Source organism: Rhinatrema bivittatum, chromosome 4, assembly GCF_901001135.1.
Source record: "Rhinatrema bivittatum chromosome 4, aRhiBiv1.1, whole genome shotgun sequence".
Classification (NCBI taxonomy): Eukaryota; Metazoa; Chordata; class Amphibia; order Gymnophiona; family Rhinatrematidae; genus Rhinatrema; species Rhinatrema bivittatum.
The window spans coordinates 18,924,715-18,941,066 of NC_042618.1; the positions used below are offsets into that span (position 1 = coordinate 18,924,715).

Genomic DNA, 16,352 nt, shown 5'->3' on the forward strand with positions numbered 1-16,352 from the left:
TTACTTTACAAATGTGTTCGCTGTATGTTCCATGCTGCAGGGTATCAATTTGAAAACAACCTACGGGGGTGTTCACTGCATGAACAGACCTGCCTGGGCCCGAGTACACACCGCTGCCCGCATCTCAAGCCACAAAGACCTCAAACAGTCAAGCCTGCACGGAACTACTTTTGTGTCTTTTCTGCCTGCTAGGAATATGGGTGGGGAGGAAGAGGATCCTAAGAATAGGAGAACAATCTTTCAGATTTCTTATGAGGGAAGGAAGGTTAAATATTCCCTAGCCAAAAGCCAAGGTTCCCATTTTAATTAATAAAGAGCTTTGGCTTATTGTTTACCCAGTTATTGTAATACAGTTTGCTTGGCATGTACATTTGTGTCTCAGAAAATTACACAAAAATGCAACGTAGACAAGTGAGCAGAGAGTAGAAACCAGGAAAATCATTTTCAAGTGGAAAGGGCTGAGGAAAATTCAGGGAACCAGAGAGGAAGGCCTGGAGAGCTGGAACGGCTCAAACATACCTCGGACAGCATCTCGTACTGGCCCCGTCTTCCCAGCGCAATGGTCAACAGGTCGTAGACGACGGAGGCGCTTTGCAGGCTGAGAATGCGATCGCTGCGGTGCTCGGGGATCCTGCTCAGCACGGCATCCCGGTTAGCCTGCAGGGTGGCACAAAACCTTTCAGGTCTGAACAGCCAGGATGGGTTTCATAGAAAGGCAACACAAAAACAATTTTCTGCTTTGCATGTATAACACCATGTCACCTGTAAATGGAAGCTGCCTGTCCCCTTTCAGATTCTGCAAATTCTAACTGTCTCTCAAAGTACCATAAAGAGTCATTGCCGCACAGCTTAGCAGAAGGCTCCCGGTATTAAAATGTCTTGGTTAAGGCTCTTTCTTGATTAACGGATCAGCAAGCTGGACAAAACCTGCCGCTCCAGATTGGGAAGGTTTCTCTTCTGGTTGGCACCTAAAAAAAAGACTCGCTGTTCCCTCAACAACGGCACCTTTAATCCATGCAGAGCCTTGCTCCTTACGTGACTCCCCGATAACACGCTGCAGCAAGGCCCCAAAATGAGAATAACTTTAACTTAAAAGGTTAATATCGCCTCGTTAAATGCACATGGAAGCCAATATTCAGAGCCACTTAGCTGGCTAAGTTTGAACTTATCTGGCTAGGTGGCACCATTTCAAAATTTAGCCAAGTTCAGTGGCCATGTGGATAACTTTTTATCTGGCTAAAAAGTTATCTGGATAAGTTAGGGGCAGGACAGGGATGTTCCAAGGTAGAGCTATTTATCCAACTAACTTACAGGCCGATACAGTACCTGCTATTGGACAGTACCTGCTATTGGACGCGCGTTTTCCCTTACCCCTCATTCAGTAAGGGGCGGAAAACGTGTGTCCAACCCGCCGAACCTAATAGCGCCCTCAACATGCAAATGCATGTTGATGGCCCTATTAGGTATTCGCGCGCGATTCAGAAAGTAAAATGTGCAGCCAAGCCGCACATTTTACTTTTAGAAATTAGCGCCTACCCAAAGGTAAGCGCTAATTTCTTCCGGCACCGGGAAAGTGCACAGAAAAGCAGTAAAAACTGCTTTTCTGTGCACCCTCCAACTTAATATCATGGCGATATTAAGTCGGAGGTCCCGAAGAGTACAAAAGTAAAAAATAAAAGACAAAAAAAATTGGAAGTAGGCCGGCGGCTGTCGGGTCGAAAACGGATGCTCAATTTTGCCGGCGACCAGTTTCCGAGCCCATGGCTGTCAGCGGGCTCGAGAACCGATGCCGGCAAAATTGAGCGTCGGCTGTCAAACCCGCTGACAGCCGCCGGTCCTGTCAAAAAGGAGGTGCTAGGGACGCGCTAGTGTCCCTAGCACCTCCTTTTGCCCGTTTCTACCGCCGGGCCTAATTTAAATACTGTATCGCGCGCACTTTACTGAATCGGCCTGTTAGCTAAGTGCCGATATTCAGTCTTATCCAGCTAAGTTAGAGCTGCTATTATTCAGCTGGTCTAAAGGTAGCCAGATAAACTTATCCAGCTATCTTTTAAGATAGCTGAGTATAGTAGCCGGATAAGCTTATTGGGCTAATGTGTCCTGCCAGATAGCTGCTGAACATAGACCCCATAATATTACAAAGCTGCAGGATAGTGCATCAGTGCAGCCTTTATTATAAAAGTGATTATCTAAATAAGCATTTTAGCTTATTATTCTGTTTCACTTGGGATTTTCTTTTTTTTTTTGGGGGGGGGGGGGGGGGGGGGAAAGCCAGAAGAGAAACCTTCCTAATACATACACATCCAGTAGATTATTCTGATCCAACTCATAAAGGGGTCAATTTTCTTTTTTTTTTTGTGAATAATATGTTATTAACCATCAGAAACATAATGTAATACATGCAAACATAAGAATGAACAGATGGTGACTTGTATATACATTCAGTATGTTGTATAAGTATCAAATGGAAATTCTATTCTATTGACATGCAGAGTTCGCAATCTTGTTAATCTCAGTTGATCATACAACAACGGTACGTCAGTAATAATACTGAATTTTCATCCTTAAGGGTGGTATCTTTAGCAAGAAACTGATCCCAGTCTGTAGGGGGGGGTCTTCCTCCATGTTTGGTACGGAAGCCATATCATGGAAAACTGAGGTATTTTGTGATGTTTTCGGGCTGTCAGCTTGTAAAGCTCACACATCTTATCCACTTTAGAAAGAAGCATGCTAGCGGGGATTGATTCTATGTGCCGCAATAACACATCTAAATACAATAATTAAGAAATCCAAAGTCGCTGAAAATATTTAAATATCAAAAATGCAAGAGATTCAGCTCATAAAGCAAAACAAGGGGATGTTTGTTAAATCTCTGGGGAAACCTCAAATAGTGCCACAAGGGGCTACTGTTTATCGTGTACAGCTCTGCATGTGATAAAGATGTGGTCCATCTTTTGAAAGGGTTGTTTGTTACTTTCACCATATGTTACACACCAGTCATATCTGCCGGCATCTAGCAGTTCTTGTTTCCCTGAAGAAGGATCTCCCGAAACATTGCAGTGTCGGACTGCGTGCAGATCGCATAAGATATTCTGTGAAAAAAACCCGGCATGGTCGGACTGCGTGCAGATCGCATAAGATATTCTGTGAAAAAAACCCGGCATGGTCGGACTGCGTGCAGATCGCATAAGATATTCTGTGAAAAAAACCCGGCATGGTCTGACTGTAATTCTACAGGACTGGTAACACAAAAAGTACAAGGTCCCAAGAGGGCTTTTTGTACCTATGTATATGATAGCTTTTCCAAGAATCATCCTCTCTGGGCTTCCAATGATTCAAAAAGCCCTAGTGCTTCTAGAGCTGTACACAATAAGCCGTAGTCCCTAGTGGCACTATATGAGTTTCCCCAGAGATTTAACAAACATCCCCTTGTTTTGCTTTTTGAGCTGAATCTCTTGCATTTGCAATAACACATCTGGCAGCTATCAGTATTTGTGTATCAATAGCCATTCAGATTTGGAGCTATCCAGAGGTACATTCAGTAGAGCTTGTTCTGGGAGCAGGTTAATGCTAATCTTTAAAATTTGTTGTAGCAACTTTGAGACTGTCCCCCAGAATTGTGGTATCTCAGGCCATTCCCACCACATATGAGAAAAACGTGCCTTTACCTCCACATCCCTGCCAGCAGGCACCAGTGCTGTTAATCTTTGCTTTATAGAGTCCAGCCGGTGCATAATACCAACGTAGTAACACTTTATAGCTGTTTTCAGTTAATGAAGCTGATATGGAACTTCTTTTTGTATTAATAAAGATTAAATCCCATTTGTTGGTCTCCAATTCTTTTCCTAAGTCCCTCTCCCAAGCTGTGGGGTTTTGATTGAATTCACTATTAGGAAAATTGTAAATTTTGGAGATAACCCCTTTTATCTTGTCCGCCTGTGCATACCACCTTTCCAGTTGTGTTTTCCCTTTAAGTAAATCATCTGCTATTTTGCCGGAATGAATGAAGTGGCATATTTGGGTATAGGAGAAAGCAGCCCTATCCAGAAGCTGGTATCTCTCTCTAAGAGTCTGAAAAGTGATTAGTCCCCCCCATAGTCAAAATTTTTCTCCTTTTCCAAGGTGTGAAACACGGTGACTCCCAGCCTGGAGAGAATAAGCTATTGTGGAATAATGATGAGCTAAGAAAATACTGTCTTGCGCCTACCAATTTAAATCTCCATTGTCTCCAAACTTTCATAGTGGTTTCAACAGTCGAGGGTAGTACACCGGCAGATAACCAGGTGTTGCGTGGCTGCCAAGTGGTTGCCCATAAGGGCATAGTTATTTATTTATTTTTGGTTTTTTATATACCGATCTTCTTGCATTGGATACAAATCAAACCGGTTTACAGTGAAACAATTAAACTTGCCTGAGAGCATTACATAGAACGAAGAACATATGAAAAACTTTAAGTAACATGGTATTGAAGTATACATCTTATACTAGATGCCTTGCACAAAGCCATTAAAATTAAAAGTAAACAAGCAGTTGAATGCATCGAATGAATTTGGGCTAGAGTGCAGGGGGGAGGACGTCGGAGGGAGGACACGGGGATGGGGAATAAGAGAAACAGTGGATCCAGAATTGGTGGATTTAGGGGAGGGTTTAAGGGTGGATTGATAACATATAGAACAAATCATAGTTGTCAAGGGAAATAAACTGTGAGCCATCAGGGAAACGCTAGGCTGAAACGCCATGTTTTCAGTTTTTTCTTGAAGGAATGCTGGCAGGGGTCTTGTCTGAGGTCTGGTGGGAGTGTGTTCCAGTGGGTAGGACCTGCAGTGGATAGTGCCCTATTCCTTAGCGAGGTTTTGGCTTGAGGGACAAAAAGGGTGCCTTGGTATGCTTTTCTAATCGGTCTCGTGGATTTGTTGGTGCGCAGCTGATAAGTAAGATCAATTGGGGCTAAGTTGTTTAAGGATATGTGCACGATGGTCAGAATTTTGTAGAGAATTCTGTATTTGATCGGAAGCCAGTGGAGGTTATAGAGCAGGGGTGGGCAATTAATTTTCCCATGGGGCCGCATGAGAAATTGGGATGGTTTTAGAGGGCCGGACTAATATAATTAACTCAGTTCTCAATAGCCCTACTTATGAAAAGACAGCAGTTTACCACCAATGCATGTCCTCTGAGAAAACACAACAAATAAGACCGATACAAACGCTTACATGCTAGCAAAATATCTCATCTCGGTAACAGACACAGAACCGACATAACATACTCCCAGGATCTGTAGTAATGCACATAAACTAATCCGCACACAGTTACACCTGTATTATGGAATACACTCAAACAGGAGCAACCCTATCTATGAAAAGGCAACACTACAAATATTACATCAGACCCTAAACACCAATACACCTCTTATTAGGAAAACAGAACTAACAAGCAGCTATAGATCCCCACACAGAAATAATTGTAAAACTATACTAATAAGCAGAATAAATGTTTCTAAACAGCTATGAACAGAATAACATCCAACAATTAAAAACTCATAAAAACTATTAAACATTCTCCAAACACCAATAAAATATTTCAAAAAAGCAGACATCACACAATTAAAATGGCAGTCAAGAAAAATAAACTTAAAGCCACCTTTACTTACCCCCTCCAGCAGCTCTCCTACTCCCCTTCCCTGCAGGCCATGGCACACACCAGAAGCAGCAGTAGAAGCTAAGCTCTATACTTATGGTCCTCTTCCTTAGTGCCCATGTCTCTCACACACACACCATACCAGTCATGCCCCCATGACCAGTTTCTGTCTCTCACACACCAATCATCTCCCAAACAGTCTTTGGCACACACACACCAGTCACCTTCCTGAACAGTTTCTCTCATGCCATACACACACACACACAGGCTTCCCACTCCCGTGTTCTACTTGCATATATGGTCTTCTCACTCTCATAATCACTTTCTCTGTCTCTCTCTCTCTCACACACACACACACTCACTCACCAGTCTCTCACTCCCATGCTTGTTCTCTCCACATGCACAGGCTTCTCATTCCCAAAATCACTTTCTTTCTCTCTCTCTCACACACACACACACACCAGTCTCTCACTCCCATGTTCTCTTTTAGATATACCGGCTTCTCCCTCCCATGATGTGTCTCACACACACCCGGGTTTCTCACTCCCATGCTCACTCTTCACATGCACAGGCTTCTCATTCCCATAATCACTTTCTCTCTGTTACACCCAACCAGTCTCTCTCATTTCCATGCTCACTCTCCACCTGCACAGGCTTCTCATTCCCTGAATCACATTCTCTCACATTCACACACACCAGTCTTTTTCTCTCACACACACAGTCACCTTACCAAGCAGTCTCTCTCTCTCATGCATGCACACTCACCCAGGTTTCTCACTCCCACAACTCCAGGCTTCTTATGCTCATGCTTTCCCACATACCCAGACTTCTCACTTCCATGCTTTTTCTCTCACACACACACACACACATCAGTCACCTCCCTGACTAATGCCTCACACTCTCACATACACATCAGTCATCTCCCTGAGCAATCACTTTCATTGTCTCTCACATACAAACACACATCAGCTCTCTGACCACTCAATCACACACAGGCTGGCTGGCTGCTTCTCACTCTCTCTTACTCACTTCCTCTTCCCCCTACATATGTCACGGAGTTTTTTGCCGGTCCGCGGCGCGCGCTCCCGGTCTCTCCCGCTGCCGTTGCCGCTGGGCTGTCAGCACGTTCAAGCCCAGTGGGAACGGCAGCGGTGTTGGAAGAAGCTGTGGCACCCGCGGCTGGCCTTTTCTTCTTCCCGCGCCTGCCCCCCTCCCGTGACCCGAAACAGGAAGTGATACACGGAGCGGTGCGCGGGAAGGAGAAAGAGCCGTGCCGCGTCGGCTGCAGCATCGACCCCCGAGCAATTGAACCAGCCGGCAATCGAGAAAGGAGTCAGCAGCATGAGCCCCCGCAGGCCAAGAAAGAAGAATCCCTTCGGCCGCGGGAGGCTCATGCTGCTGACTCTTCTCGATTGCCGGCTGGTTCAATTGCTCGGGGGCCGATGCTGCAGCCGACGCGGCACGGCTCTTTCTCCTTCCCGCGCACCGCTCCGTGTATCACTTCCTGTTTCGGGTCACGGGAGGGGGGGGGCAGGCGCGGGAAGAAGAAAAGGCCAGCCGCGGGTGCCATAGCTTCTTCCAACACCGCTGCCGTTTCCACTGGGCTTGAACGTGCTGACAGCCCAGCGGCAACAGCAGCGGGAGAGACCGGGAGCACGCGCCGCGGACCGGCAAAAAACTCCGTGACATATGTAGGAAAGAAACTCGAGCGAAGGCACGCTGCCCGATTGGCCGGTGCTGGGCAAGGCTTGCCCAGCACCGGCCAATCGGACAGCGTGCCTTCGCTCGAGTCACTCCCTCCTCTCCCCCCCCCCGGACGCTGTAAAAAAAAAAACCAGTTCATTCTCCGCTCCCTCGCTCCCCGATTGGCCGGCCAATCGGGGAGCAAGGGAGCGGAGAATGAACGCCTCATTCCCCGTCTGCTCTCAGCAGTGGGCGGGCCGGATTCAGACCGTAGGCGGGCCGGATTCAGCCCGCGGGCCGCCCCTTGCCCAGGTCTGTTATAGAGGATGGGTCAAGATCCTGGCCGCAGAGTTCTGTAACATCTGTAAAGGCTTAATGGTGGTAGCTGGTAGACCAAGCAGCAAAGAGTTACAGTAGTCAACTTTGGTAAGGATGATTGATTGTAGAACCAGGCGGTTACCTAACATACGGGCCGATTCAGTAAAGTCCGTGGGAGAACGGGCAAACGCCCGCTCTCCCGGCGCGCACACAGGCCACTCACCCGCACGGAACACGCTCCCACACCCCCCGAGCCTATGATAAGAAAGTATTAACAACAATAAATATATGTGCAGTAATTGCCCCCTAACTTTAACTTTAGCTATACAATAACATAATATAGCATAAATTGGGTCTCAACCACTGGTATAGTGACCCAGCTGTTACCCTGGTATACATACGCGGTTCCCCAGAGAACCAGAAAAAGAAAGTCTGTGAATCTCAACGTCCATTCAGCCATTTCCCAACAGTTTATCCTGCGCTGCTTCTTCATTCTGTCTACGGAGTCTCCGACCCCCTTTAGATACCCGCTGCCATTTCAGAGTGTCGCTGCTTTGGGCCTGAGGGAATCTCTTAGGTGCTGCAACAAGTTTGACAGCGTGGCCTGCGTCCCACAAGATGGCCGCTGCTTCTTCCATGGTTTGAATCTTGGTGGTTACTCCTTTAATTGTGATTGCCAGTCCAAATGCGAATAGCCAGCGGTACCCGATTCCTTCTCGCCTGAGAGTGGTGGTGATTTCGCGGAATTCCATTCTTTGACTGTTACTGGGGAAATATCTGCGAAGATAGCAATGTTATGCGATTGCCATTCCCAGGTCTGTTGTTTCTTAGCTGCCATTAACGCTCTCTCCTTCACAATATATCGATTAAAACAAGCTATTATATCCCGTGGTTTATTTCCCACCTTCGGTCCCAGGGATCTATGGGCACGTTCAATTTCCACCTCTAATGTGCCGGGCTCAGAGTCCAGTCCCTGTTGTAGGAAGAAATTGCATATGTCTTTAACAGTCTCTGTGCAATCTGCATAGTCTTCCGTCTCCGGAACGCCACGAAAACGCAGATTATTTCTGCAGCTTCTATTTTCTAGGTCTTCCAACTTAATTTGTAATTCAGCCGATTCCTGAGATATCTGTTAATAATGGGTTTGTAATACATCCAACTTAGTTACTTGTGCATCTATCTGCACGTCGCAGTCATCAACCCGTCGTCCAATCTCTGCTAGCTCTTCACGTAGATCAGCCATCATTATCAGCAATTCTTTTTTATTATCCTTCATGTCCTTTTCTCAGTTCCCCAAACCATTGTCGAAATTCATCCCTTGTTGTTATGTCATTGGAACCCGCCGCAGTGAGACTGGGGCATGTATCCCCCTCTTCCTCCGAAGCTGCAAGGCTCGTGGTTTCTCTGGTATCTGTAGGCCCCTCATCTCCTAGCACATTTTTAGAGTAGGAGAATTGTTTAACATCCACTCCTTTTTTCTTTTGAGCAATCTGAGTACAATAGTCAGTTGGATGTCGTATAGCAAACAAGATCACCGTCCCTTAAGCACTGGCAATTTACTGCTGAGGGCTCGAAGAGGCAAGGAGCTCTGGTTTAAGCAGCCATTTTGCTCCGCGGTGCTAGCGCCCCAGGGGTCAATGAGTTTAGGCTCCTAATTTTTGGAGGTCAGGCTCCCAAATAGTCCCTTTTGAAAGTTTACTAGGGCACCTAATTTCATTAGGTCCCTAAATTTAGGAGCCTAAAAAGTGGGTGGCTACAGGAGTGGAGTTAGGGAGAGGAAAGAAAGTTAGGAGCTCAGCACTGATTTTCAGAACCAGGCACCTAACTTACGAGCCTAAATCTAGGCAAATGAAGAGCAGGACTGAATGATAGAGCCTAACTTTTAGGTCCCTAAATTTAGGCGAATTTTCAGCTGAAAACTTGGGCCCCTAAAGTTGGCTGAGAATAGATTCGTAATTTAGGTTCCTGACTCAGGAGCTGAGCTTGCTTTTTTTTTTTTTTAATATCAGCCCCCAAATTTGTCTTTAAAAACAAACCTACAATGGAATAGCTAAAAGTGCAGTGCAAAGCTCCCGAACAGCAAAATTATGTTTGTTTTAAATGCTCTCCCTTTCACGCCCAACATTTCCACTCTTCCCTGCCTCCCAGACAACATGGTCAGGTGGCACTTTGGACCCTGCAGACCCAAGGGCTGCCTCCTCAGTGCGTTCTTTGGTCAACAGCCGTCTTCCCTCCCTCTGAGGGCTAGCATGCACAAACCTCCATGGCAAGCTGAGGCTGGACCTGCCCCAGATGGGTGGGGGAATCAGAACTCGGTTCCCCTGCTCCACCATGCAAAGCACTATGGCCTGAGCCATGCCACCCTCCCAGCAAAACCACTTTTTGATGCATATTTTTCTCTCCAGCTAAAATTAAAAGGGTCACCTGACTTCACAAAACCTATTCAAAATAGTGAGCAATGAAGCTGAAGGGATGTTATTTACCAATGTAGAAAAATGTACCATGTTTAAACCAAAATTGCTTTTTTTTTTAATGCTGAACTAGAAAAGGTCTTCTACTGCAGTTGGGGCAAGTACTGTGAGCAAACAGGGATTTTACAATAAAGAAATAGGAACTGACTCAGCCAATCCAATCACTTAAATTTGCATATCACTACTGCTGCACCACAGAGGAAAACAAAAGTAAAACAGGAGAGCCTAGCATGGTCACCACATCTGGGGGTCTCCAAATGCACACATGGAACGACCTTTCATGGATAATTCTATTCCATTCTTAGAGCTGTTTCCTGTGTTTCCAGTCAAAAGACTACGCAAGATGGCTAACAACAATGCATTAAACAATTTTAAAGCACAATTACAATATCTGCATAAATATAATCTAAAAAATAATCAAATAAAAATGATATTTATCTAAAATATAGTAATTACTATACATACAGAGGGCAATTTTTAAAACATCTAAAGTTAGCTGGATAAGTTATCAGGGATATTTGGCAGGATAAACATCCCACAAAGCCTCCCTCTTCTCCCCCCCCCCTCTCAAACTGCAAAAAGTAGAATGAAATGAAAGCCCCCCCCCTGCAGAAGCCCACCAGTACTGTCATCAGAGATTTGCTTTGACAGAATAACACCGAGTGCTCCGGGAACTGGACAATTGTTCCCAGCTCCTGGCCATGGCAAGTGAATTGGGAGGTTCTGGGTAGAGCGGGAGGTGGAGGGAAGGCTTCTACAGGAGGTCTCTGTCATCAAAGGCTTTTCGGGCCTATAGGACCACAATGTTTTGCAGCTATTTTGGAAGGCTTGAGGAGAGGGGGGCTCGGCCAGCAGGGCTGACATTTGTTTCATTGGGGTAGGGATAGGACCGGGAGAGGCCCGCAAGGATATATTGCTTTATTAGAATCGCCACTTAACCAGCTATGTTCTTTGAATACACCTGGTTAAGGTTAGAGATATCTGGGTACACATACGTGGAAAACTTTAACCCTGTTCATGGTCACATCTTGACTTAGCCAAATAACTTATTCAGCTAACTCCAAATATCGGTTATTTGGCTAACTCAACTCCACCCCAGAACACCCCCTGAAGCACCTGTGGCTCATCTGGATACATTTTTTTTGAGTAATGTCTTATCCGGATAAAATGTATCTAGGTAAGTGCCAATGATATTCAAAGCTCAGCATTTATCCAGATAATGCAAAAGCTACTTGGATAAAAGCCTTTGAATATCGACCTTATTACCTCTAGACAAAATGTCCTTACAACAAAGGATAATGACAAACAAACAACCACCACAGATAACACCAGCAGCAAAACAACCATACAGATAACAAAAATAGAAAGATTACCACCAACAGAGTTCAGACAGGCAGGAGGTTCTCCCTCTCTCACCCCCTCCAGTCTTAAAGTAGAACCAGCAGCAATCTCGGCCCTCTGAGAGGCCTCACAGCAGGGCACGGCAAAGGGTATCCCTTTTGACTTGCCCCTTCTTCAGCATTTCCCCTTCTTCAGCATTTGACCTGCCTGCCATGACGGTGCTGCAATGACATCAGCCTGTCGGGGATGCAGCCAAGATGTTGCACATGAGGCCAGAGATCATGCGCACCTTTTACCCAAGGCCTTCCCTCAGTTGTCAACAAGAAATGCACGCGAGCTTTCAGTATAAAACACACCGCACGCGCTCACTTGCACCTTGCTCTTTCCGCGGGAAAAGATTCTGCCACAAGTGTTGACGCGAAGATTTGAAAATACCACCCACGTGCACACTTCTCCACCCTCCCCCTTCCCAACCTGCACGAGTCTCGGAGAACGCCTCCTCTCAACGGGGGGGCTGAAGTCACAAAAGTGAGCTCCGTGTGCTTCAGCGTGCACCAGAACAGGCCCTGGGGACACACAGTGTCATAAGTGCGGAACCAGCTTTCATGCGGACCGGGGAAGGGGCGATAGAACTTATTCGCATGCTTTCGTATTTCTGAAAGTGGCGCCCTCCAAACAGCAGGTGTAACTTTTTGTCAGTTCTGCGCACCTAGTGGGTCAATCGCCCCGAATTTTCAAAGCAAAATTATGTGCAGGAGATGGCTTTGAAAATTCGGACTTTACTGACTGCATGCAGTTATAAAATTACCCTCGATACGACTTAAGGGGACAGTGCACAGACTTTTAGTTGCATTCAGCAAAGGCGATTTCAGACCTCTGAGTAACTTTGAAAACTCTCCTCTATGGATCTTAGTACCTCGACATCTCTTTCTAATTTATACCTATCTTGAGTCTGCTAGTGCTGGCATCAAACCTGTCTCAGACAGCTTATTTTTCAGGTTTTCAGAGACTATCTCTTGCCACACAGCAGACACATTCTCGGATTTGCAATGGATTCCAACAAAAGCCCCAGTGTCCGGCATGCATGAAGCACTATCCGTGCCAATTGGGGAAAAGGAAGGGCAGAAGGGATGCTGGAGTGGACAGAGCACTGAGCAGAGCAGAGAAAAGCCGCTCTGCTCCCTAATACAACTCACTCCCCTCACCTTCCCTCCATTCCTGAAAGGGGAAAAAGGAGAATTTTATGGTCAGGGGTACAGATATGCTGACATTAGGGACAAAGCACAGGACTGCTTCTATGGCAAAGCACGTTCAAGCAGCACTGTCTGAATTATCATGAAGGCTGCTCGCCCTGTAAAAACGATGCTAGCAATAATTTTGTGATGGGCTTTGACAGTTGCTTGGTTTGGATTGTAAATATTGCTACCCTTAACATAAGGCTTGGGGGTAACCTGCACGGAGCGGCAGTTACTACCATAAGAAACTTGCTGGGCAGACTGGATGGACCATTTGGTCTTTTCCTGCCGCCATTACTATGTTACTATGTTCTGTTCTTACTGACCCTTGCAGGGAACAGGAGGGGAGGGGGGATGCAGGAGCGGACAGAGCACAGAAGGGAGTAAGGAAAAGCTACTGGGCTCCCTAATCCAACCCCTCCCTTACCAGGAACAGGAGGGGAGGGGGTGATGCAGGCTCTCTCCCACGACTTTTACTGTATCGGCCCTTTTGTGCTTGGAGACATAGTCCTGCCTTAGGGAAATCAGAGCACACCTTCATGCATCCAATGGGGCAAAGCACCTTAAGATATCCTGAAAGCCAGATCTGCTGGGGCGCTCTCCTGTGAAAGATGCGGTCTCTTTCCCACTGCCGTCACGGTCTTAGGGACAGAGGAGCAAATCCAGGTGCACTGGCTGGAGATAGCAGCTTAGGAGACCCTTGCAAATTTCTGGGGGGGGGGGGGGGGGGAATATCCCCAGGAAATTAGCCAATTAATACTGATGCCTCTTAAACTATTAAGTCAGAGTTAAACAGTAGCAAACCCAAACCAGAAGAGTGGCAGGGCTCCATACGTGCATCTGCTGAGAGAGAGAGAGGGGTATTTCATTTCAGCATGGCACAGTTTAAGGATTCATTTGGATGAGTCAAAGCTGTCATGCTGGCTGCTCCGAGGGTGTTGGATGCAGCTGGCTTTTAATTCCATCAACAGACGGCAGGAGATGGATGGCTGGGGAAAAGATATGCAGGAGCAGCAGCGGAGCCGATTCTGTTTCATTGCACGGCTGGGGAGCGCTGGGGATGACGAACCCATCGCCCTGCAGCGAAATCTCAAGAGGACCTGGGAGCAGGCGAAGCGCTAGCCAGGACCGTTCGACAGCAGGACCCAGGCGCATAACCACACAGATCCTTCTGGTACTGGCTCTGCATCTGCAGTCCTCACCTTACTGTTTAAGGATAAACAAGCATTTCCTCTTCAAACAGTGGCAGACGCCGAGACAGCTGTTGTGCTGCCATTGCAGGATGCCGAGTGGGAGCCCTGCTTTAACACTGGACAAGGCTCAGGGTGCTAAGCCCGTGCTCTGTCACTGCGGGGAAACCGGTCCCCGACAAGGAGCCTCCAAATCATTCTAACCCCTTCTGAACTAACCCCTAGATCCACCAAAATGCTATAATTTCGCATGGGTAACGCCCGGGATAAGAAAACGGGGCGAGTCTATGATAATTTTACAATTACTGCACCATGCGCTATGCTAGCGCTTCGCATAGGTAGGAAGGAGGGAGAGAGAGAGAGAGAGAGAGTGAGTGAGGTGAGCTGTTGGTGGTGGTTTTAGGGTTTTGGGGCCAGTTTTACATGCAGAGTGAGACGTACACACAGCACAGTAGATCTCGGTGAAGATTTGACGTGATTTGGAGTGAGGAAAGTGTCACATAAAAATGAGATTTCTACAGTGTTCTCTCACCCTAGCTTGATGGATTCTCTACCAGGGTACTATCAAGATAGGGTGAGAGAACACCGTAGAAATCTCCTCTTTGTGAGACTTTCCTCACTCCAAATGACGTCAAATCTTCACCGAGGTGTACTGTGCTGTTCGTACGTCTCACTCTGCATGTAAAACTGGTCCCAAAACACTAGACCACCACCAAAACCTGACCTCGCGTTAATAGCTGGCCCTCCTATAGTCATATAAATAGTTGGATACTGTGAAGGCCTCCCCAGAGGCCTCGCTCTCTCTCCCCACTCCATCTCTCCCCTCAGAAGTGGCCGAAAAGCAATTTGCAATCTTTATCACGAACTGCGTTAAGGCCATTTCGGCCATATCGCACAGCTTAATGCCAGGAAAAAAGGTTTGGTTATTTCCAGCGTCAAAAGTGTGCGATAGCATGCGTTACGCTGTCACACAGTGCGATAATGCCCCTCGTTTTCACTAATCCCTCTCAAGCCCCTCCCCAATCCTGCCCCTTTGAAAAATTTACATTCGCGCCACATGCGACTATCGCACGCGTTGTGGCATTAACACATTTTGATGAATGACCCTGTAAGAGTGCGCTGTATTGGTGTCCAACGATTACCATCTTATCCTGTGCACAGTGCGCTCCCCCACTGCTTTCTAAGTGTTCGTGAGCACCGTGAGACGCGCTCTCCTGCTCCTAGGTCTCAGAGCCGCTCAGCTTCACCTTGCACCGTGGGTTTTGCCCGTTTCCCTTCTGCTGTCCTCCCCCTCCCCCCCAGGGACATAGGTATCGAGGCCTGGAGAGGCATCTCCTCGGAGGTGCCCTCTCCTCCACACTAGCTCTTAGGTAAGGGCCACTACTACAGCCTCCTTCCCTTCCTCCCTAGCACGTCCAGGCCTGACAGATCTGCACCACATACAGGAGCACTGGCGAACATAAGAGTCCCTGCAATATCGCAAGAAGCTCAGGACGAGGGCATCAGACAAGAAGCTGCTCCCATTCCCTTCATGCCCCTGGCTTTCTGTATCCTCTATCCTGCGCTTCTTTTGAAACGTTTCTTTTATGTTTTTTTTTTTTTTTGGCTTTGGCTTTGCATTTTCCACTGACATACATCTGATTCTTTGCCTGTTTTCCTTTCTCTCTTCATATCTGGATTTTCTTTTTCCCCTTCTCTTCTATTTACACCTGGCTTTACCCATCCGCTCCTTACCCCCAACTTCCTCTCTTCCCGCCCTTTCATTTTTCTGCCTTGCCCCATGAAGTCTCCCCGTGCACGGTGGCCTCGCTCTTTGGCGAGAAAGGCGTCACCCCGTTCCTGAAGCCCAGATCTCAGAAGAGAGAAGGTGGGGGGGTGGGGGGGTGGGTGTCGTACATTGCTTTGCGCTGGGTTCAGCTGTTGCCAGCAAGCTCCTGTACTGCTGGGGGCACTGCTCTCCGCAGCAGCCCCTCCCCCCCCCCCCCGGAGTGAACGAGCGAAAGGCTCTAACATCCATAACTCCAGGGACTGACCCCGTACGAGGCGATCCCTCGGCTTTCCTGTACCCGGCTCCAGTGGCGCGGGGATCTGGAACGGCAACAGAAGGCACTGGAACGGCATCCAGAAAGGGGGTATTCAGGCAATAAACTAAGCAGCTTTAATCCACAAGCCCCGAGGCAATGTGAAAGCCTTGTGCACGCTGACTTTTGACAGTGGGTCCCTTTCAACCAGCAGTAGGACAAAATGCCCTGCGATGTGAACTTACCATAGATTCACTGATCAACAGCAAGAGCAGGGCTTCTTCCGTATTTTCTTGTGGACAGAAAATGCTGCACAAAAAGTAAAATACGTTTATTTCAGATACCAGCAAGTAATATCCATGCCTAAATGTGCTTTACACAGCTTTGACAGGTCAGACTCAAATTCGGCAGGTTCGGCCACATGACACATGGAGTGCTCGTAGGCAAAAGACGCTCTGT

The 16,352-nt window shown here is 47.2% G+C and overlaps 1 protein-coding gene across 3 annotated transcripts in view; it reads right to left on the bottom strand.

Annotated features, from left to right (window-relative positions):
* TTC7B (tetratricopeptide repeat domain 7B) overlaps positions 1 to 16,352 on the bottom strand; it is a 336,037-nt gene that overhangs the window by 226,003 nt on the left and 93,682 nt on the right. For all 3 annotated transcript variants that reach the window (XM_029597785.1, XM_029597787.1, XM_029597786.1), the window contains exons 8-9: positions 16,139 to 16,202; positions 520 to 657 (exon numbers count right to left, since the gene is read on the bottom strand). In XM_029597785.1, coding sequence (XP_029453645.1) covers positions 520 to 657; positions 16,139 to 16,202 — 202 coding nt within the window. The remainder of the gene's footprint in view (positions 1 to 519; positions 658 to 16,138; positions 16,203 to 16,352) is intronic.